At 48.9% G+C, this 21,319-nt stretch overlaps 1 protein-coding gene across 1 annotated transcript in view; it reads left to right on the plus strand.

Annotated features, from left to right (window-relative positions):
* Nucleotides 1–394: 394 nt before the first annotated feature.
* Nucleotides 395–21,319, plus strand: part of LOC144488814 (beta-2-syntrophin-like) — a 47,319-nt gene continuing 26,394 nt past the window's right edge. The window contains exons 1-2 of the mRNA XM_078206914.1: nt 395–929; nt 14,977–15,181. Of these exons, the coding sequence (XP_078063040.1) occupies nt 395–929; nt 14,977–15,181 (740 nt within the window). The remainder of the gene's footprint in view (nt 930–14,976; nt 15,182–21,319) is intronic.

The raw sequence follows: 21,319 nt of genomic DNA on the forward strand, positions 1-21,319 counted from the left end.
GTCTGTGCTCCATTCCCATTGGCTGATTGTGCCTCGATCCCATTGTCTGCTTCTACCCCATTATGTGGAGACTACCATCGACACCGCAAACCGCCGGCTCCAAGGGGAGAGGATCTCCAAGAAGATCGCGCATATCGACACAGACATCAAGTTTCTACAACTGTGTCTACCCCATTCCCATTAGCTGCCCATGCTCGGCTCCCATTGGCTGTTTCTACTGCAACCCATTGGTTGTCCATGCCCCATTCCCATTGGCTCCTTTTAGTCCATTCCCATTGGCTGCCCATGTTTAGCTCCCATTGGCTGTTTGTACTCCATTCCCATTGGCTGCCCATGCCCCATTGCCATTGGCTGTCCGTGCTGCGCTCCCATTGGTTTCCGCGCCCCGGGGAAGATGGCGGCTGTGCAGTGCAGTCGGGCCGCGCCGCTGGAGCTTTTCCTCCGGGACCGCGGCTGGCTCCGGGTAGCGGCCGAGCTGCGAGCGGAGGGGCTGAAGCTGAGCAGCGAGGAGCCGGGGCCTGAGGCCTGGGCCGGTCTGTCCAATGGTTCCCCGCGGAGCCCCAGCCCCAGCCCGGTGCACATGAGCCCGGCGGGGCCTGGAGGCGGCAGCCCGGCCCGAGGCCTCCCGGCGCTGCTGCCTCCCGAGGCCGGCAGCCCGAGGCCGGGCCCGGCGCTGGCCGAGCGGCTCCGCACCGTCCGGGTGGTGAAGCAGGAGGCGGGCGGCCTGGGCATCAGCATCAAGGGCGGCCGCGAGAACCGCATGCCCATCCTCATCTCCAAGATCTTCCGCGGCCTGGCGGCCGAGCGCACCGGCGCGCTGTATGTGGGAGACGCCATCCTGGCGGTGAACGGAGCTGACCTGCGGGAGGCCACACACGACCAGGCGGTGCAGGCCCTGAAGAAAGCCGGCAGGGAGGTGACCCTGGAGGGTGAGCGGGGAGCGGGAGCCCGGGGGAGGGGGAGGCTGCCCGGCCTAACTCGGATTAGTTGGGCCTGAGGGCTGGGTAGAGCGCCAGGAAACCATGCTGATATACCGACCACTCGGCCCATCCAGCCTGCTGCACCATTCAACATGATCTTGAGTATCAATTCCATCCCCTCCCAAAGATCTGTCAAATCTTAAACGGAGCATCGACAGCCCCCGGGCAGAGATTTCAAAAGATTCATAACCCTCTGAGTGGAGTCATCTCTCCTCATCTCAGTCCGAAATGACCATCAGTCAGCCCCCATCCTGGGACTGCGCTCCCATGTTTTAGATTCCCAACCAATCTCAGAATCCACCCTATCAAGCCCCCTTCAGAATTTTGTATGTTTCAATGAGATTGCCTCTTCTAAACTCCTGAGGGCATGGACCCAATTTACTCCCTCTCTCATCACAAGACAACCCCCTCATTCCTGGGACCAATTTCGTGGACGTTTGCTGTACCATCTTGATTCAGATAGATCCTTCCTTCGATGTGGAGATGAAAGCTGCGGACTGCACTCCAGATGTGGCCTCGCCAAAATCAGTACAACTATAGCAAAATTTTATTCTTAAACTCCAATCCCTTTGCAACAAAGGACAGCATGCCATTTCCCTTTTTATTTCTTTAAGCCAGCACTTATTGCTCATTCCCTATTGCTCGTCAGAAAGAGGTGGTGAGCTACCTTCTTGAACCACTACAATCTCTGAGGTGTAGGTACATTCTCAGTGCTGTTAGGGAGGGAGTTCCAGGACTTTGACCCAGTGAAAGAACAGTGATATACTTAAGGGCAACACAATGACACAGTGGTTAGCACTGCAGCCTCAGTGCCAGGGACCCAGGTTCAATTCCAACCTTGATTAACTGTTTGGAGTCTGCGCATTCTCCCCGTGTCTGCGTGGGTTTCCTCCTGTTGCTCTGGTTTCCTCCCACACTCCAAAGATCTGTGGGTTAGGTTGATTGGCCATTCTAAATTGCCCCCTAGTATCAGGGGGATTAACAGGGTAGATAGGTTGGGTAATGGGGATAGGGTTTGGTGGGTCATGCGGGCTCGACGGGCTGAGTGGCTGCCTCCTGCGCTGTAGGGATTCTATACTTCAATATCAGAGAAGTCATGAATGGTGCTGAATGTTGTGCAGTCATCAGCAAACATCCCCACTTCTGACTTTATAATGGAAGGAATGTCATTGAGTTTTCCCCTGGTTCTCATTGATTCCAGTTTTGCTAGGGCTCCTTGATGCCACGCTCAATCAAAGGCAGTCATTCACATCACCATTGAAATTCAGCTCTTTTGTCCATGTTTGAACCAAGGCTGTAATGAGATCAGGAGCTGAGTGGCTCTGGTGGAAACTGACCATCAGTGAGCAGGTTATTGCTGAGTAAATGTTGCTTGATAGCACTGTTGATGACCCCTTCCATCATTTCACTGATCAAGAGTTCACGGGGGCAGTAATTGGCCAGGTTGCAATTCTGTTTCTTGTGTACAGGACATACCTGGGCGATTTTCCACATCGCTGGGTAGATGCCAGTGTTGTAGCTATACTGGGAAGCTTGGTTAGGTGAGCACAAGTCTTCAGCACTCCTGCCGAAATGTCATAGCGGCCCATATGCAGTGCCTTCAGCTGTTTCTTGGTATTGCATTGAAGACTGACATCTGTGATAATGGGGACCTTGGAGGAGGCCGAGATGGATCATCCATTCAGCACTTCTGGCTGAAGATTGTTGCAAATGCTTCAGCCTTATCTTTTGCACTGATGTGCTGGGCTCCTCCATCATTGAGGATGGGAATATTTATGGCTGCGCCACTTCCAGAGAGGTATTTAATTGTCCACAACCATTCACGACTGATGTGGCAGGACTGCAGAGCTTAGATCTGACCCACTTGATGCTTATTCTGTTTGGCATACAAGTCTGTGTTGTGGCTTCATCAGGTTGACACCTCACTTTTCGGTATGCCTGGGGCTGCTCCTGGCATGCCCCCCTGCGCTCTGCATTAAACCAGGGTTGATCCATTGGCTTGGTGGTAATAGTAGAGTGGGGGATATGCCAGGCCATGAGGTCACAGATTGTGCTGGAGTACAATTCTGCTGATAGCCCACAGCGCCTCATGGATGCCCAGGAGGTTTCCTTGGAGTCCGTAGTCCATGTTGAGGACTCGCCAGCTCTGTACCACTAATTGCTTGCTGCACCTGCATTTCTGCAGTTAAAAACAGAATATGCATGTAAAACCCACTTTCTATGTTCCTTGTGCAAACACACACTAGTCTCTTTGAACATCAACACTTGCAAGTTCCTCGCCTTGTAAAATATACTCTACTTTCCTTGCCAACAAAGTGAATAACACTTCCCTATATTATACTCCAGCTGCCACTTTGCACCCCAACCACCCAACCTGTGTGTATCTCTGAAGCCTCATTGTGTCCTGCCCCCTAGCTTACTTTCTCACCCAGTCTTGTGTCATCAGCAAATATCGATACATTACTCTGCCTTTTCATCGAAGTCATTAATGTAGATTGGAGCCTCATCTAAATCTACCATGGGAACCCTTTGTTTTCTTCTTCCTTGTATACTTTTCTAGCTTCCCCTTAAATGCATCTAATCTATACATTTTAACCACTCCCTATTTAATGAGTTCCACATTCTCATCACTGTGGCTAAAGGATTTTTTTCTGAATCTCCTATTGGGATTTTTTTGTGGCTATCTTATGATAGCCTCCAGTATGCTGTTCCCTACAATAGGAAATAGTCTCTCTCTATCTGCTCAATCAAAACTTTTCAGAATTTTAAATATCTGTTATGTTATCCCTCGGCCTTTTTTTCAAAGGAAACTTGACCTAGCCTGTCAGCACTTCCTGATGTGTATACCTGTACATTTCCCGTTTCAACTGTGTACATCTTTGCATCTTCTCCAGTATGTAGTCAGTGTTTTGAGAAAGACGGTGGAAAATGTCAGTGAAATCAGAAGGCAATTTGTTGGAATGTTTGCTGAAATATGATAGTTTAGTCTGATTGTATAATCTTGTTTCCTTGAGCAGCTTCCTGCATCAACAGGATTTAGACATATTTAGACTGACCTAGATGCTGGGATCGTGTTTCATCTTTTGTGCCTTTAAATTCTCATTGGGGGCAGCCTGGCAGGCAATGCTCCTTGGGTGCAGGTCAGTGTGAAAGCTTTTGTTCATTTCCAATCTTGTGACCAGGTCCCTTGGTCAAACTATTATTGCTGAATTTTCGGCAGGGCAAACTTGGTTTTGAGGATTAAACAAAGTAGAGTGGCAGCCTTTTATTATTGACCCGTGCACTGGCGTTGCAATACTGAGGAATTCTGCCCAGCTCTGCATCGGATGTCACTATTCTTAGTGTGATGATATCACTTGCTGCTCAGGAATTAAAGATACAACAGCACCAGTATCAATCGCCATCATAATAGATTGTCCACTAAATTTCAGAACCACCCAGAATCTGAGAGATTCATCCTGCGTGGATAAGATGTTCTGTTGGAGCTCTTCATCATATTTCTGAACATTATATTCTTCACAGTTGTAAAATGCAGACTGACATCTCAAACAGTTGGCAGTTTCAAACTCCAAGTCTGTGTTCTAGCCTGGGAACTGTATTGTAAGAGAACAAGGATATTGTTATATATTTAAATAGTTGCATGATTGCTGTAAGAGCCAGTCACATGATTTCATGGTGATGTCATTAGTGTTGCACAGGCTGCTGTTTTAGTTTGTTTCTGTTCTGTGCAGAGAACATCTCTTTCAATAAATCTGTTGTGTTGCTTTGAATCTACATGTGCAAACCACATTTTTTTCCGTTTAAAACCCACAACGCCTAACATAGGTTACAAAAAAAATTGGTGACGATGGGATTTTATTTAATCGAGAACATCGAGAAAAGATCCTAAGTAGAAGAAAAAAACATTGTGGATCTTCACCCTTCGAATATTAGAAGGCTGGGGAAAAACAGCAGGGTTTAAAGTTTGATGTGCCAGTGCCGGAAGACCATTAAAGGAAAAAGCTCACTGGGTGGTTTTAAAAGACGGGGTTTTCCCAATCCAAGAAGATTAAGATTCCAGGCTGGTTCTGGTATATCTGAAAAGAAGGAATGCTTTGCTTATGGCTAAGGCCGTTTGGAAAAAAAAGATCAGGTCAATGATCTCCAGGGTAAAAAGAGAATACTGGGAAGACAGTTAAAAAGAATCTATACTGTGTAGTCTCGAGTCACTAGTGCCTGTAAGAGAAATGGCGAGTCAATTAGAATTCATGGGGCCTTTCGATGAAGAAAATGAATCATGAGGCTCTTATGCTGAGCTTTTTCCATATTTTATACAAGCGAATAAAATTGAAAATAAGTTGCTTGTACCAGCTTTTCTCAGTACAATAGGAAATAAAACCTTCAATTTGCTCTGGAACTTGACTCATCCAGCAAAGCCAGGAACCAAAACTTACAATGACTTGTCAAAGATCCTTGAAGAGCATTACTCTGCAAAGCCAGACCATCACGGAACGGTTCAGGTTCCACCGAAGGAATCAAGTAGAAGGCAAATGCATTGCCCAGTTTGTGGCATCTTTTAAAAGGCTGGCACAACGTTATGAGTTTGGTGAGTCATTAGAAGATAATTTTTAAGATCTAGTTTGTGGTCTCTAAAATGAGCCTATCCAAAGAAGATTGCTTACTGAACATGCTTTGGCTTTGAAGACAGCAGTAGAAATTAGTGACGATGGAACTGGCTGCTACAGAGGCTTTGCAATTGGTGCAGGAATGAAGATCCACAAGTTGGGAATAGCCCATCAGAAGTCAAAACAGCAACGAGCATGTCACAGATGTGTCAAAATGGGCCCTTCAGTGAGTGAATGCTGGAGCAAGGATAGTCAATGCAAGAATTCTGGCAAAATGGGTCACATTGCAAAAGCTTGTTGAGCTAGACCAGCTTCCCCTGAGAAAAATATTCAGAAGAAGAATCTGGGTACCTTCAAGAAGAATAAAGAAAATTACAGCTCAGGAACAGGCCCTTCGGTCCTCCAAGCCTGCACCAACCATTCTGCCCGACTGCACTAAAACCCCCAATCCTTCCGGGGACCATATTCCTCTATTCCCATCCTATTCATGTATTTATCCAGATGCCCCTTAAAAGTCATTTTCGTATCTGCTTCCACTACCTCCCCCGGCAGCAAGTTCCAGGCACCCACCATCCTCTGTTTAAAAAAAAAACTTGCCTCGTGCATCTCCTTTAAACCTTGTCCCTCACACCTTAAACCTATGCCCCCCAGTAATTGACACTTCCACCTTGGGGGAAAGAGCTTCTGACTATCCACTCTGTCCATGCCTCTCCGCATAATCTTGTAGACTTCTGTCAGGTCGTCCTTCAACCTCTGTCGTTTCAGTGAGAACAAAGCAAGTTTCTCCAACCTCTCCTCATAGCTAATGCCCTCCATACCAGGCAACATCCTGGTAAATCATTTCTGTGCTCTCTCCAAAGCTTCCACATCTTTCTGGCAGTGTGGCGACCAGAATTGAACAATACAACATGACTTGCCAATTTTTAAACTCAATACCCCGGCCGATGAAGGCAGGCATGCCGTATGCCGCCTTGACTACCTTCTCCACCTGCATTGCCACTTTCAGTGACCTGTGTACCTGTACAAGTAAGAAAAAAATTACAACTGTGAAGAAGGCAATGGTCAGAAATATGAAGAGCTCCAACAGAACATCTTATCCACACACAGTGAATATCTCAGATTCTGGGGGATTCTGAAATTAAGTGGACAATCTATCAGGAGGGTCGTTGACACTGGTGCTGCTGTATTTTTAATTCCTGAGACAACATGTCGTCAAAAGCTGGAGCATCTTCCTTTTTCCCGATTTTCCTTTTAATTCCATTCTTTATATTTTGACCAAATCATCTGGACCTACCACTCATCTTTGTTCAGTTGTATGCTTTTTCCTTGCATTTTATGCTTTCCATAATTAACCCAAGATGGTGGGTCTTTCCCTTAGAATTTTTCTTTGTTGTAGTAATATTCTTCTGAGTATTCTGAAATATCCCCATAAATGTCTGTCACTGCTTCTCTATTGATGTATCCTCTTGCCTAGTGGCCCAGTTTACGACAGTTAGCTCAGCTTTCATGCCTGCATAGTTCCCTGTGTCTCTGGATGGCCAGTCTGTTGACAATACCACCCTGGCACCCCTCCCTGTGTACTGAAGACTTGTGCTCCAGGGCTTGCCACGCCCCCTAGCTAAGCTCCAAGTACAGCTCCAATACTGGCATTTACCTGGCAATGTGGCAAATTGCCCACGTGTTCTGTACTCAGAAAACAGGATAAATACAACTGTCAATTACAGTTCCATCAGTCTATTACTGATTATCAGTAAAGTGATGGTTATCAACAGTACACTTGCTTAGCAATAACCTGCTCACTGAGGCTCAGTTTGGGGTCTGCCAGGGCTGCTTAGCAACTGACTTCATTATAGCCTCAAGCACTTGGAGTACTGTGTGCAGTTCTGGTCCCCACATTACAGGAAGGATGTGGAGGCTTTGGAGAGGGTGCAGAGGAGGTTTACCAGGATGTTGCCTGGTATGGAGGGGAGATCCTATGAGGAGAGGCTGAGGGATTTGGGATTGTTTTCGCTGGAAAGGCGGCGGCTAAGAGGGGATCTTATTGAAACATATAAGATGATTAGAGGTTTAGATAGGGTGGATAGTGATAGCCTTTTTCCTCTGATGGAGAAATCCAGCACGAGGGGGCATGGCTTTAAATTGAGGGGGGGTAGTTATAGAACCGATGTCAGGGGTAGGTTCTTTACCCAGAGGGTGGTGAGGGATTGGAATGCCCTGCCAGCATCAGTAGTAAATGCGCCTAGTTTGGGGGCGTTTAAGAGATCCGTAGATAGGTTCATGGACGAAAAGAAATTGGTTTAGGTTGGAGGGTCACAGTTTGTTTTTTTAACTGGTCGGTGCAACATCGTGGGCCGAAGGGCCTGTTCTGCGCTGTAATGTTCTATGTTCTATGTTGGTGCAAACATGGACAAAAGAGCTGAACCTGAGAGCTGAGGTGAGAGTGACTGCCTTTGACATCAAAGCAGCATCTACTGATTAAGTAGATTAAGAAACCCTAGCAAAGCTGGAGTCAATGGGAATTAGGGGGGGAACCCTCCACTTAGAAACATAGAAAAACTACAGCACCAACAGGCCCTTCAGCCCCACAAGTTGTGCTGAACATATCCCTACCTTCTAGTCCTACCTATAACCCTCCATTCTATTAAGTCCCATGTACTCATCCAGGAGTCTCTTAAAAGTCCCTATTGAGTTTGCCTCCACCACCACTGACGGCAGCCGATTCCACTTGCCCACCACCCTCTGTGTGAAAAACTTCCCCCTAACATTTCCCCTGTACCTACCCCCCAACACCTTAAACCTGTGTCCTCTCGTAGCAGCCATTTCTACCCTGGGAAAAAGCCTCTGAGAGTCCACCCGATCTATGCCTCTCGACATCTTATATACCTCTATTAGGTCTCCTCTCATCCTACGTCTCTCCAAGGAGAAAAGACCAAGCTCCCTCAGCCTACCCTCATAAGGCATGCCACTCAGTCCAGGCAACATCCTTGTAAATCTCCTCTGCACCCTTTCAATCTTTTCCACATCCTTCCTGTAATGAGGTGACCAGAACTGAGCACAGTACTCCAAGTGGGGTCTGACGAGTGTCTTATATAGCTGCATCATTATCCCTGGACTCCTAAACTCAATCCCTCGATTGATAAAGGCCATCACACCATACGCCTTCTTAACCACCTCCTCCACCTGCGGGGCCGATTTTAGACTCCTATGGACCCGGACCCCAAGGTCCTTCTGATCCTCTACAGTACTAAGAGTCTTTCCCTTTATATTGTACTCCTTCATCCCATTTGACCTGCCAAAATGGATCACTACGCATTTATCTGGGTTGAAGTCCATCTGCCACTTCTCCGCCCAGTCTTGCACCCTATCTATGTCCCTCTGTAATTTCTGACATCCCTCCAGACTATCCACAACCCCACCAACCTTCGTGTCATCGGCAAACTTACCAACCCATCCCTCCACTTCCTCATCCAAGTCATTTATGAAAATGACAAACAGCAAGGGTCCCAGAACAGATCCCTGGGGCACACCACTGGTGACCGACCTCCATTTAGAAAAAGACCCATCTATACCCACTCTCTGCCTCCTTTGGGCAACTCAGTTCTGGATCCACAGGGCAGCAGCCCCTTGGATCCCATGCCCTCTCACTTTTTCGAGAAGCCTTGCATGGGGGACCTTATCGAACGCCTTGCTAAAATCCATCTAAACCACATCTACCGCTTTCCCTTTGTCAATGTGTTTAGTCACATTTTCGAAGAACTCCACCAGGCTCGTAAGGCACGATCTGCCCTTGACAAAGTCATGCTGAGTATTCTTGAGCATAGTAAACCTCTCTCAATGTTCATAAATCCTGTCCCTCAGGATCTTCTCCATCAGCTTACCAACCACTGAGGTTAGACTCACCGGTCAGTAATTTCCTGGGCTATCCCTATTCCACTTCTTGAAAATAGGAACCACATCCGCAATTCTTCGGCACACCTCCCGTCTCCATCGACGACGCAAAGATCATCGCCAGAGGCTCTGCAATCTCTTCCCTCGCCTCCCACAGTAACCTGGGGTACATCCCATCCGGACCCAGCGACTTATCTATCTTGATGCCATTCAAAGATTCCAGCACAACTTCTTTCTTAAAGTCCACGTACTCAATCTTTTTAGTCCACCGCAAGCCCGCAGTACTTCCACCCAGGTCCTTCTCCTCAGTGAAAACCGAGGCAAAATACTCATTAAGCACCTCTGCCATTTCTATTGGTCCCGTACAAACTTTCCCGCCTTCACCTTTTATGGGCCCTATTCCTTCACGTCTCATCCTTTTACTCTTCAAATATTTATAGAACGCCTTAGGGTTCTCCTTAATCCTACCTGCCAAGGCCTTCTCGTGACCCCTTCTGGCTCTCCTAATTTCCTTCTTTAGCCCCTTCCGACAAGCCATATACTCATCCAGATCCCTATCTTCGCCAAGCTCTCTGAACCTTTTGTACGCTTTCCTTTTCTTCTCGACTAGGTCCCGCACAGCTTTCATGCACCACGGTTCCTTTAACCTACCAACTCCTCCCTGTCTGCTCGGAACGTTGTCCTGTAGAACTCTAGACAGACATTCCTTGAAAAACTGCCACCTCACTTCAGTACATTTCCCCGAGAATACCTCCTTCCAATTTACTCCTCTAATTTGCTGCCTTATGTCTTCATATTTCCCCTTACTCCATATAAACGCTTTCCTAGCTTGCCTGATCCTCTCTTTTTCCAATGCAAGCCTAAAGGAGATAGAGTTATCTGCCACTCTTGTCCTTGTTAGAGTGATACCTAGCACACAGACAGGTGGTTTAGTTATTGGAAGGTCAATCATCTAAGTTCCAGGACATCACTGTAGGAATTTCTCATGGTAGGCCCAACCATCTTCAGCTGCTTCAGCAATGACCTTCCTTCCGTGAAACGGTCAGATGTCCACTGCAGATTGCACAATGTTTACCGTTCGTGACTCCGCAGATAGTAAATCTGTCCATGTCCAAATGCAGCAAGATCTGGATATTATCCAGGCTTTTGCTGACATATGGCAAGTAACATTCATGCAATATAAGTGCCAGACAATGATCATCTCCAATAAAAGAGGATCTAACCATCGTCTCTTGAAGTTCAATGGCATTACCATTGCTCAGTCCCTCACTATTAACATCCTGGGGGTTGACATAGACCAGAAACAAACCAGAACTAGTCGTGTAAATACAAGAGCAGATCAGAGGCTAGTAATCCTGTTATGAGTAGTTCACATCCAGACTCCCCAGTGTTTGTCCACAAGGCAAAAGTCAGGAGTGTGATGGAATACTCTCCACTTGCCTGGATGGGTGCAGCTCCAACAACACTCAAGAAGCTCAACACCATCCAGGGCAAAGCACCCCCCCACCCCCTTGATTGACACAACATTCATTCCTATCACCAATGAACAGTGGCAGCTGTGTACCCCATCTACAAGATGCACTGCAGAAACTCGCCAAGGATCCTTAAGCAGAGCATCTTCCAACCCAAGACCACTACCATCTAGAAGGACAAGAGAGGCAGATATCTGGCAACACCAGCATCTGGAGGTTCCCTTTCAAACTACTCACCATCCTGACTTGGAAATATGCCTTTGTTCTTTCACTGTCGCTGGGTCAAAATCCTTGAACTCCCTCCCTAATAGGACTGTGGGTGTACCTACACCTAGGACTGCAATGGTTCAAGAAGGCAGCTCACCATCATCACCTCAGGGCAACTAGGAGTGGGCAATAAGTGCTGGCCACAGCCACGTCTACATCCTTTGAATAAAGAAAAGCACTCAGGCATTCACACTCTGTCACACGTTCTTGAGCTCACTTGCATGCAAGCGCTCCCTCCCTCTCGTGGCTTGTCCTATGTGGCATCCTGCCTCCAGCCAGACCATTAGAAGCTAGAGCTATGGATCACAGTTTGCGAATGTGAGGTCCCCCATATAATTTGGAGGCGAGGAATTTATTTTCCAAGTAAATCTTTAAATTTTGCCTCTTCAGAAAGCTGTAAAGACTGGGTCATTGAACATGTTTAAGACTGAGAAACACATTTTGATCTACAAGTGAATTAAGGATTATGGGGAACAGGCAGGCAAGTGGAACTGAGGCCAAGAGCATTTCAGACATTGAATGGCAAAGCAGGTTCAAGTAGCCAAATTACCCACACCCGCTATGTCCTGTCAGGATCCCCAGATTTCTTTGATCATGCTTGCCTATTTTTTTCCAGGGAGGCAGAAAATGTTAACACAAGGTTGGATTCAATATTGGATGAGGAAAGGGTTCTGGAAGCCGTGTAAATTATTCAAACTACCTGCTGACAGGGAGGGTCAATGCTGACATCGAGTGTTTGGGCTGAATGGCTTATTTAATCTTTTTCTCCCAAATTATTTCTGGCATAGCATCTGAAAACTGAGCCTTTGGCTGCGAATGTTAAATTAGTATGTCCCACAGAAAATTGCAATTGAACACAAACAAAGAACAAACAAAGAACAAGAACAAAGAACAATACAGCACAGGAACAGGCCCTTCAGCCCCCCAAGCCCGCGCCGCTCCCCGGTCCAGGATTGAATCCTGAATCCAGGATCCCCGCCCAATTTTCCAGCCTATCTACATACCAATATCCTATCCACCGAGCTGTCCCTCACAGCTACGATGCTTTGTTCATTACAACCTATTAACTTACCCCCACCCCCCCATTCCAGACCATGTGATCTCCAGGGAGAGGCGAAAACCCAGAGTGAAAACCCCAGGGCCAATATGGGGGAAAAAAAAATCTGGGAAATTCCTCTCCGACCCCCTGAGGCGATCGAAACGAGTCCAGGAGATCACAATGGCCCCGATCGGAAAATGCTTCCCAACCCTAGTCATTTCCACTTCCACGAACACCATATGAATTCCCTGCCCCCGAGACAGGTTCCCAACTATCCGCAGTCTCGCTCTGTACTGGCACCAGCAAGATGATCATAGAATGAAGCCTTGAAACGAGAAACCAGGAACAATTAGCCCGCGCCGCTCCCTGGTCCAAACTAGACCACTCTTTTGTATCCCTCCATTCCCACTCCGTTCATATAGCTGTCTAGATAAGTCTTAAACGTTCCCAGTGTGTCCGCCTCCACCACCTTGCCCGGCAACACATTCCAGGCCCCCACGACCCTCTGTGTGAAATATGTCCTTCTGATATCTGTGTTAAACCTCCCCCCCTTCACCTTGAACCTATGACCCCTCGTGAACGTCACCACCGACCCGGGGAAACGCTTCCCACCGTTCACCCTATCTATGCCTTTCATAATTTTATACACCTCTATTAAGTCTCCCCTCATCCTCCGTCTTTCCAAGGAGAACAACCCCAATTTCCTCAATCTCTCCTCATAACCAAGCCCCTCCATACCAGGCAACATCCTGGTAAACCTCCTCTGTACTCTCTCCAAAGCCTCCACGTCCTTCTGGTAGTGTGGCGACCAGAACTGGACACAGTATTCCAAATGCGGCCGAACCAACGTTCTATACATCTGCAACATCAGACCCCAACTTTTATACTCTATGCCCCGTCCTATAAAGGCAAGCATGCCATATGCCTTCTTCACCACCTTCTCCACCTGTGACGTCACCTTCAAGGATCTGTGGACTTGCACACCCTGGTCCCTCTGCGTCTCTACACCCTTTATGGTTCTTCCATTTATCGTGTAGCTCCTCCCTACATTATTCCCACCAAAATGCATCACTTCGCATTTATCAGGATTGAACTCCATCTGCCATTTCCTTGCCCAAATTTCCAGCCTATCTATATCCTTCTGTAGCCTCTGACAATGTTCCTCACTATCTGCAAGTCCTGCCAGTTTTGTGTCGTCCGCAAACTTACTGATCACCCCAGTTACTCCTTCCAGATCATTTATATAAATCACAAACAGCAGAGGTCCCAATACAGAGCCCTGCGGTACACCACTAGTCACAGGCCTCCAGCCGGAAAAAGACCCTTCCACTACCACCCTCTTTCTTCTATGACCAAGCCAGTTCTCCACCCATCTAGCCACCTCCCCCTTTATCCCATGGGATCCAACCTTTTTCACTAGCCTACCATGAGGGACTTTGTCAAACGCTTTACTAAAGTCCATATAGACAACATCCACGGCCCTTCCTTCGTCAACCATTTTGGTCACTTCTTCAAAAAACACCACCAGGTTAGTGAGGCATGACCTCCCTCTCACAAAACCATGTTGACTATCGTTAATGAGTTTATTCCTTTCTAAATGCGCATACATCCTATCTTTAAGAATCTTCTCCAACAACTTCCCCACCACGGACGTCAAGCTCACTTTGTGAATGTATATTTGAGACCTTCATCCTGTAATAGTCACATCCTGTTTGTGCATTCCTGAGATGTGGACAGTGCCTGTGGTTATTAGTGGCAGCACAGAGCTCTCAGCTTCATTAAGGGATTTCAGTCACCAGAATGGATTGGAAAAGCTGAGCATGTTTCCTGTGTCGTCATTGGTGACTGAGAATGGATGTTGCTGGCTTGTTTTTGTGAGAGACTGAATTAGATAAATACCTGTAACTTTGTATAACTATCTTGGTCATAGCTAAATCCTTGCAGCTGTTCAGATAGCAGCTTGTGGTGGTGTGGTTCCATGGTATTAGCAGCTTTGCTTGCTCATCCTGTTTGATTTGCATCATTGCAATTGTTTGGCCTTGTAACCAAGGCTGCTTTTTGGTGGTTAGGCAGAAAAATCAGGTCGGGGTTAGGACCACAGTAACTTGATTCATCTGACGTTACATGCAATGAAAATTTCTCCCCAAGATGAGTATGTCTCTCCCTGAACCAACATCACATGCTTGCTATTTCTTTCTCTCCCTGCTTCTCCCTCTCTGTGGCCCTTTTTCTTTCACTCACTCTGCCTCCACCCCTGCCCCCCCTTCTGCAAAGCTGGTTGCCTCATTTTATACATCAGTATTCTTGGGATATATATAGATGGGACCCAGATATCAGCAGAATGTTACTAGAAATGGCTATGAATTATAAACACTGAAGGTTGAACTTGTGCTGGGGGTTGAGGGAATGGTGGAGAAATCTGTCAGAAGCAAGATTCCGAGTGGGTCTTTACCTATCGTGCGCACACCGATAAAGCACAACGTATACAAATCCCCTTTTATCTTGTATCCTGTCCAAGCGGATCAATGTTGACGAGGTTTAAAGCCATTTTGCTTAATTATGCTAGGAAAATAGGGTGTGTGCTAGTAACTGCAGTGTAAACTTCCATAGAATTAGTATCTTGTGATTGTTCATGTGCTGACTTGTACAGTGTTTAGCTCATGCGAATTGAGCAAAGAATGGGTTGAATGGTTGCCTCTGCTTGACCTGTGACCTTTCCCTTGCAGTCACTTACATCCAGGAAGTGACACCCTACTTGAAAAAGCCCTCATTGATAGCAGACCTGGCGTGGGATAGTCTGCCGCCTCATTCTCCACATCTTGGAACTGCTGGCTCCAGTTCTCCAAATCACAGTGCCAAAGACAGCAAGATTTTTCCACTGAAGATGTGTTATATCACAAGGAATTTGAGTATGCCTGATCCAGATAGCAGGTTGAATGCTTAATCCAATAAATATCAAAAATATCCGTTTTAATTAGGCTAGTGAAAAGTATAAATGAGAATTCATTCTGTTTGTTGCTCTGATATGTCCCGCACCTTTGCTGAGGCACCTTTTGCTGTAACTATTCAGAAAAAGCAAGGAGATAGAAAGCGGAACCGGTCCGTTAATTGTCCAGAAAATGTTGGAACTTGTTGTTAAGCGAGTTGTAACAGCGTACTTAAAAACATGATTAGGCAAAGTTAGCATGGTATTTTTATGAAAGGAAAATTTTGTTTGACAAATCTTGAATTTTGGGGGATGTAAGCTGGGTAAAGTGTAACCATTTTCAGCAGTTTAGGTGGAAGCATAAAATTACAGTAATACTATTGATGAAATGAATGGGTAAAATTTGAATTTCCGTGTCAGCAAATGTGAGGTTATCCACTCTGGACCTAATAAGGATAGAACAGGGTACTTAGTGAAATGGGGCAAGCAGTGGAGTCTAAATAGTCTTTAAGGTGGCGGTTCCAGGTATGCAGACAATTAAAATGTCATAAGGCCATCGAAATAGAAACAGGAGTAGACTGTTCAGCCCCTCGAGCCTACTCTGCCATTTAATAGGATCGTGGCTGATCCGACATTCCTCGCATCCACTTTCCTGCCCTTTCCCCATAACCCTCGATCCCCTTACTGATCAAAAATCTATCTACCTCAGCCTTAAATATACACCAAGACTCTGCCCCCACAGCTCTCTGTGGCGAGGAGTTCCAAAGACTCACAACCCTCTGAGAGAAGAAAATCCTCCTCATCCCAGTCTTAAACTGACACCTCTTTATTCTGAGACTGCTCTCTGGTCCGAGACTCTCCCATGAGGGAAACATCCTCTCAGCATTTACCCTGTCAAGCCCCTGGAGAATCCGATGTTTCAATGAGATCACCCCTCATTCTTCTAAATCCCAACCTGTTTAACCTTTCCTCATAAAACAATCCCTCCATGCTGGGGATCATCCTGGTGAACCTTCTCTGAACTGCCTCCAATGAAATAATATCTTTAAGGGAATCAAAACTCCTCACAGTGCTCCAGATGTGATCTCATCAGTACCTTGTACAGTTGCAGCAAGACTTCCCTACTCTTATCGGGTGGAATGGTGGCACGGTGGTTAGCACTGTTGCCACGGTGGTTAGCACTGTTGCCACGGTGGTTAGCACTGTTGCCACGGTGGTTAGCACTGTTGCCACGGTGGTTAGCACTGTTGCCACGGTGGTTAGCACTGTTGCCACGGTGGTTAGCACTGTTGCCACGGTGGTTAGCACTGTTGCCACGGTGGTTAGCACTGTTGCCACGGTGGTTAGCACTGTTGCCACGGTGGTTAGCACTGTTGCCACGGTGGTTAGCACTGTTGCCACGGTGGTTAGCACTGTTGCCACGGTGGTTAGCACTGTTGCCACGGTGGTTAGCACTGTTGCCACGGTGGTTAGCACTGTTGCCACGGTGGTTAGCACTGTTGCCACGGTGGTTAGCACTGTTGCCACGGTGGTTAGCACTGTTGCCACGGTGGTTAGCACTGTTGCCACGGTGGTTAGCACTGTTGCCTCAGTGCCAGAGACCTGGTAACTTCATTGCAGTGTTAATGTAAGTCTACTTGTGACACTAATAAATAAATTTTACTCCAACCCCCTTGAAATAAGGGACAACATTTCGTTAACCTTCCTGATTAACTGCTGCACCTGTACTAGCTTTTTGTGCACAAGTACCCCCAAGTCATTTTCTGTTGCAGCTTTCTGCAGTTCTTTCCATTTAAATAATACTCTGTTCTTTTGATCTAAAATGAGCAACTTCACATTTTCCCACATTATAGTCCATTTGCCAACTTCTTGCCCACTTCCTTAACCTATCAACATCTCTTTGTAAACTATTTGTACTCTTCTCGCAACTTGCCTTTCCACCTATTTGTGTTGTCTGCAAATTTGACTCCAATACATTCACTTCCTTCCTGCAAGTCATTAACATATATTATAAACAGTTGCGGTCTCACTGATCCCTGTGGAATTCCACTGCTTACAGGTCAACAACCTGAAACAGAACCTCATCCCCACTCACCGTTTCCTGGCCATTTGCTAATCCTCTCTCCATGCCAATATACTACCTCCAACACCTTGGGCTCTTATCTTATGACTGAACCTTTTGGGAGGTACCTTGTCAAATGGCCTTCTCGAAGTCTAAATACAACACATCTACTGGTTCCCCTCTATCCACTCTGGTTGAAACTTCCTCAAAAAACATCAGGTTCAAAAATTAATCAAAAAAGTTAACGAAAAACTAGTTTTTATATCTGGAGGAACAGAAGATGAGGGAATTTAAGTCATGCTTCAAGACTCTAGTTAGAAGACAGCTTGATTACTATAAACAGTTGTGGGCACCACATCTTCGGAAAGATATATTGGCCTTGAAAGGAATGCAGATGGATTTACTAAAATGATATTTGAACTACAAGGATTAAATTACAAGAAAAGTTAACACAAACTAGGTTGCATTCTCTTGAATTTTGAAGGTTAAGGAGTGGCTTGATCAAAGATTTCAAGATATTACGAGAAACAGGCAGGCTGGATGAGAAACTGGTTGGGAAGTCTAAGATACGGGACGTAGCCTAAAAATTTGAGTCGTAACTTTCAAGAGTGGAATTAGGAAACACTTCTTCACACGAAAGTGGAGTAGAAATAAATCAATTGTTATTTTTAACTTTAATATATTTAGTTAACCAAAGTTAAGTCATTGAGGAGATAATGGGCAAGATGGATAAAGGGGAGCTATGAGATGTAATATATTTGGATTTCCAAAAAGCATTTGATAAGATAACACTGACATACCCACACCCCTCGCTCTCACCCTGATACACTCCACACCACTCACTCACCCTGATACTCCCAACACCCCTCACTCTTAGCCTGATACTCCCGATACTCCCCTCCCTCTCGTCCCGATACTCCCCTCCCTCTCGTCCCGATACTCCCCTCCCTCTCGTCCCGATACTCCCCTCCCTCTCGTCCCGATACTCCCCTCCCTCTCGTCCTGATACTCCCCTCCCTCTCGTCCTGATACTCCCCTCCCTCTCGTCCTGATACTCCCCTCCCTCTCGTCCTGATACTCCCCTCCCTCTCGTCCTGATACTCCCCTCCCTCTCGTCCTGATACTCCCCTCCCTCTCGTCCTGATACTCCCCTCCCTCTCGTCCTGATACTCCCCTCCCTCTCGTCCTGATACTCCCCTCCCTCTCGTCCTGATACTCCCCTCCCTCTCGTCCTGATACTCCCCTCCCTCTCGTCCTGATACTCCCCTCCCTCTCGTCCTGATACTCCCCTCCCTCTCGTCCTGATACTCCCCTCCCTCTCGTCCTGATACTCCCCTCCCTCTCGTCCTGATACTCCCCTCCCTCTCGTCCTGATACTCCCCTCCCTCTCGTCCTGATACTCCCCTCCCTCTCGTCCTGATACTCCCCTCCCTCTCGTCCTGATACTCCCCTCCCTCTCGTCCTGATACTCCCCTCCCTCTCGTCCTGATACTCCCCTCCCTCTCGTCCTGATACTCCCCTCCCTCTCGTCCTGATACTCCCCTCCCTCTCGTCCAGATACTCCCCTCCCTCTCGTCCCGATACTCCCCTCCCTCTCGTCCCGATACTCCCCTCCCTCTCGTCCCGATACTCCCCTCCCTCTCGTCCCGATACTCCCCTCCCTCTCGTCCCGATACTCCCCTCCCTCTCGTCCCGATACTCCCCTCCCTCTCGTCCCGATACTCCCCTCCCTCTCGTCCCGATACTCCCCTCCCTCTCGTCCCGATACTCCCCTCCCTCTCGTCCCGATACTCCCCTCCCTCTCGTCCCGATACTCCCCTCCCTCTCGTCCCGATACTCCCCTCCCTCTCGTCCCGATACTCCCCTCCCTCTCGTCCCGATACTCCCCTCCCTCTCGTCCCGATACTCCCCTCCCTCTCGTCCCGATACTCCCCTCCCTCTCGTCCCGATACTCCCTCCCTCTCGTCCCGATACTCCCCTCCCTCTCGTCCCGATACTCCCCTCCCTCTCGTCCTGATACTCCCCTCCCTCTCGTCCCGATACTCCCCTCCCTCTCGTCCTGATACTCCCCTCCCTCTCGTCCTGATACTCCCCTCCCTCTCGTCCTGATACTCCCCTCCCTCTCGTCCTGATACTCCCCTCCCTCTCGTCCTGATACTCCCCTCCCTCTCGTCCTGATACTCCCCTCCCTCTCGTCCTGATACTCCCCTCCCTCTCGTCCTGATACTCCCCTCCCTCTCGTCCTGATACTCCCCTCCCTCTCGTCCTGATACTCCCCTCCCTCTCGTCCTGATACTCCCCTCCCTCTCGTCCTGATACTCCCCTCCCTCTCGTCCTGATACTCCCCTCCCTCTCGTCCTGATACTCCCCTCCCTCTCGTCCTGATACTCCCCTCCCTCTCGTCCTGATACTCCCCTCCCTCTCGTCCTGATACTCCCCTCCCTCTCGTCCTGATACTCCCCTCCCTCTCGTCCTGATACTCCCCTCCCTCTCGTCCCGATACTCCCCTCCCTCTCGTCCCGATACTCCCCTCCCTCTCGTCCCGATACTCCCCTCCCTCTCGTCCCGATACTCCCCTCCCTCTCGTCCCGATACTCCCCTCCCTCTCGTCCCGATACTCCCCTCCCTCTCGTCCCGATACTCCCCTCCCTCTCGTCCCGATACTCCCCTCCCTCTCGTCCCGATACTCCCCTCCCTCTCGTCCCGATACTCCCCTCCCTCTCGTCCCGATACTCCCCTCCCTCTCGTCCCGATACTCCCCTCCCTCTCGTCCCGATACTCCCCTCCCTCTCGTCCCGATACTCCCCCTCCCTCTCGTCCCGATACTCCCCTCCCTCTCGTCCCGATACTCCCCTCCCTCTCGTCCCGATACTCCCCTCCCTCTCGTCCCGATACTCCCCTCCCTCTCGTCCCGATACTCCCTCCCTCTCGTCCCGATACTCCCCTCCCTCTCGTCCCGATACTCCCCTCCCTCTCGTCCCGATACTCCCCTCCCTCTCGTCCCGATACTCCCCTCCCTCTCGTCCCGATACTCCCCTCCCTCTCGTCCCGATACTCCCCTCCCTCTCGTCCCGATACTCCCCTCCCTCTCGTCCCGATACTCCCCTCCCTCTCGTCCCGATACTCCCCTCCCTCTCGTCCCGATACTCCCCTCCCTCTCGTCCCGATACTCCCCTCCCTCTCCTCCCGATACTCCCCTCCCTCTCGTCCCGATACTCCCCTCCCTCTCGTCCCGATACTCCCCTCCCTCTCGTCCCGATACTCCCCTCCCTCTCGTCCCGATACTCCCCTCCCTCTCGTCCCGATACTCCCCTCCCTCTCGTCCCGATACTCCCCTCCCTCTCGTCCCGATACTCCCCTCCCTCTCGTCCCGATACTCCCCTCCCTCTCGTCCCGATACTCCCCTCCCTCTCGTCCCGATACTCCCCTCCCTCTCGTCCCGATACTCCCTCCCTCTCGTCCCGATACTCCCCTCCCTCTCGTCCCGATACTCCCCTCCCTCTCGTCCCGATACTCCCCTCCCTCTCGTCCCGATACTCCCCTCCCTCTCGTCCCGATACTCCCCCTCCCTCTCGTCCCGATACTCCCCTCCCTCTCGTCCCGATACTCCCCTCCCTCTCGTCCCGATACTCCCCTCCCTCTCGTCCCGATACTCCCCTCCCTCTCGTCCCGATACTCCCCTCCCTCTCGTCCCGATACTCCCCTCCCTCTCGTCCCGATACTCCCCTCCCTCTCGTCCCGATACTCCCCTCCCTCTCGTCCCGATACTCCCCTCCCTCTCGTCCCGATACTCCCCTCCCTCTCGTCCCGATACTCCCCTCCCTCTCGTCCCGATACTCCCCTCCCTCTCGTCCCGATACTCCCCTCCCTCTCGTCCCGATACTCCCCTCCCTCTCGTCCCGATACTCCCCTCCCTCTCGTCCCGATACTCCCCTCCCTCTCGTCCCGATACTCCCCTCCCTCTCGTCCCGATACTCCCCTCCCTCTCGTCCCGATACTCCCCTCCCTCTCGTCCCGATACTCCCCTCCCTCTCGTCCCGATACTCCCCTCCCTCTCGTCCCGATACTCCCCTCCCTCTCC

Source organism: Mustelus asterias, unplaced genomic scaffold (assembly GCF_964213995.1).
Source record: "Mustelus asterias unplaced genomic scaffold, sMusAst1.hap1.1 HAP1_SCAFFOLD_1880, whole genome shotgun sequence".
Taxonomy (NCBI): domain Eukaryota; kingdom Metazoa; phylum Chordata; class Chondrichthyes; order Carcharhiniformes; family Triakidae; genus Mustelus; species Mustelus asterias.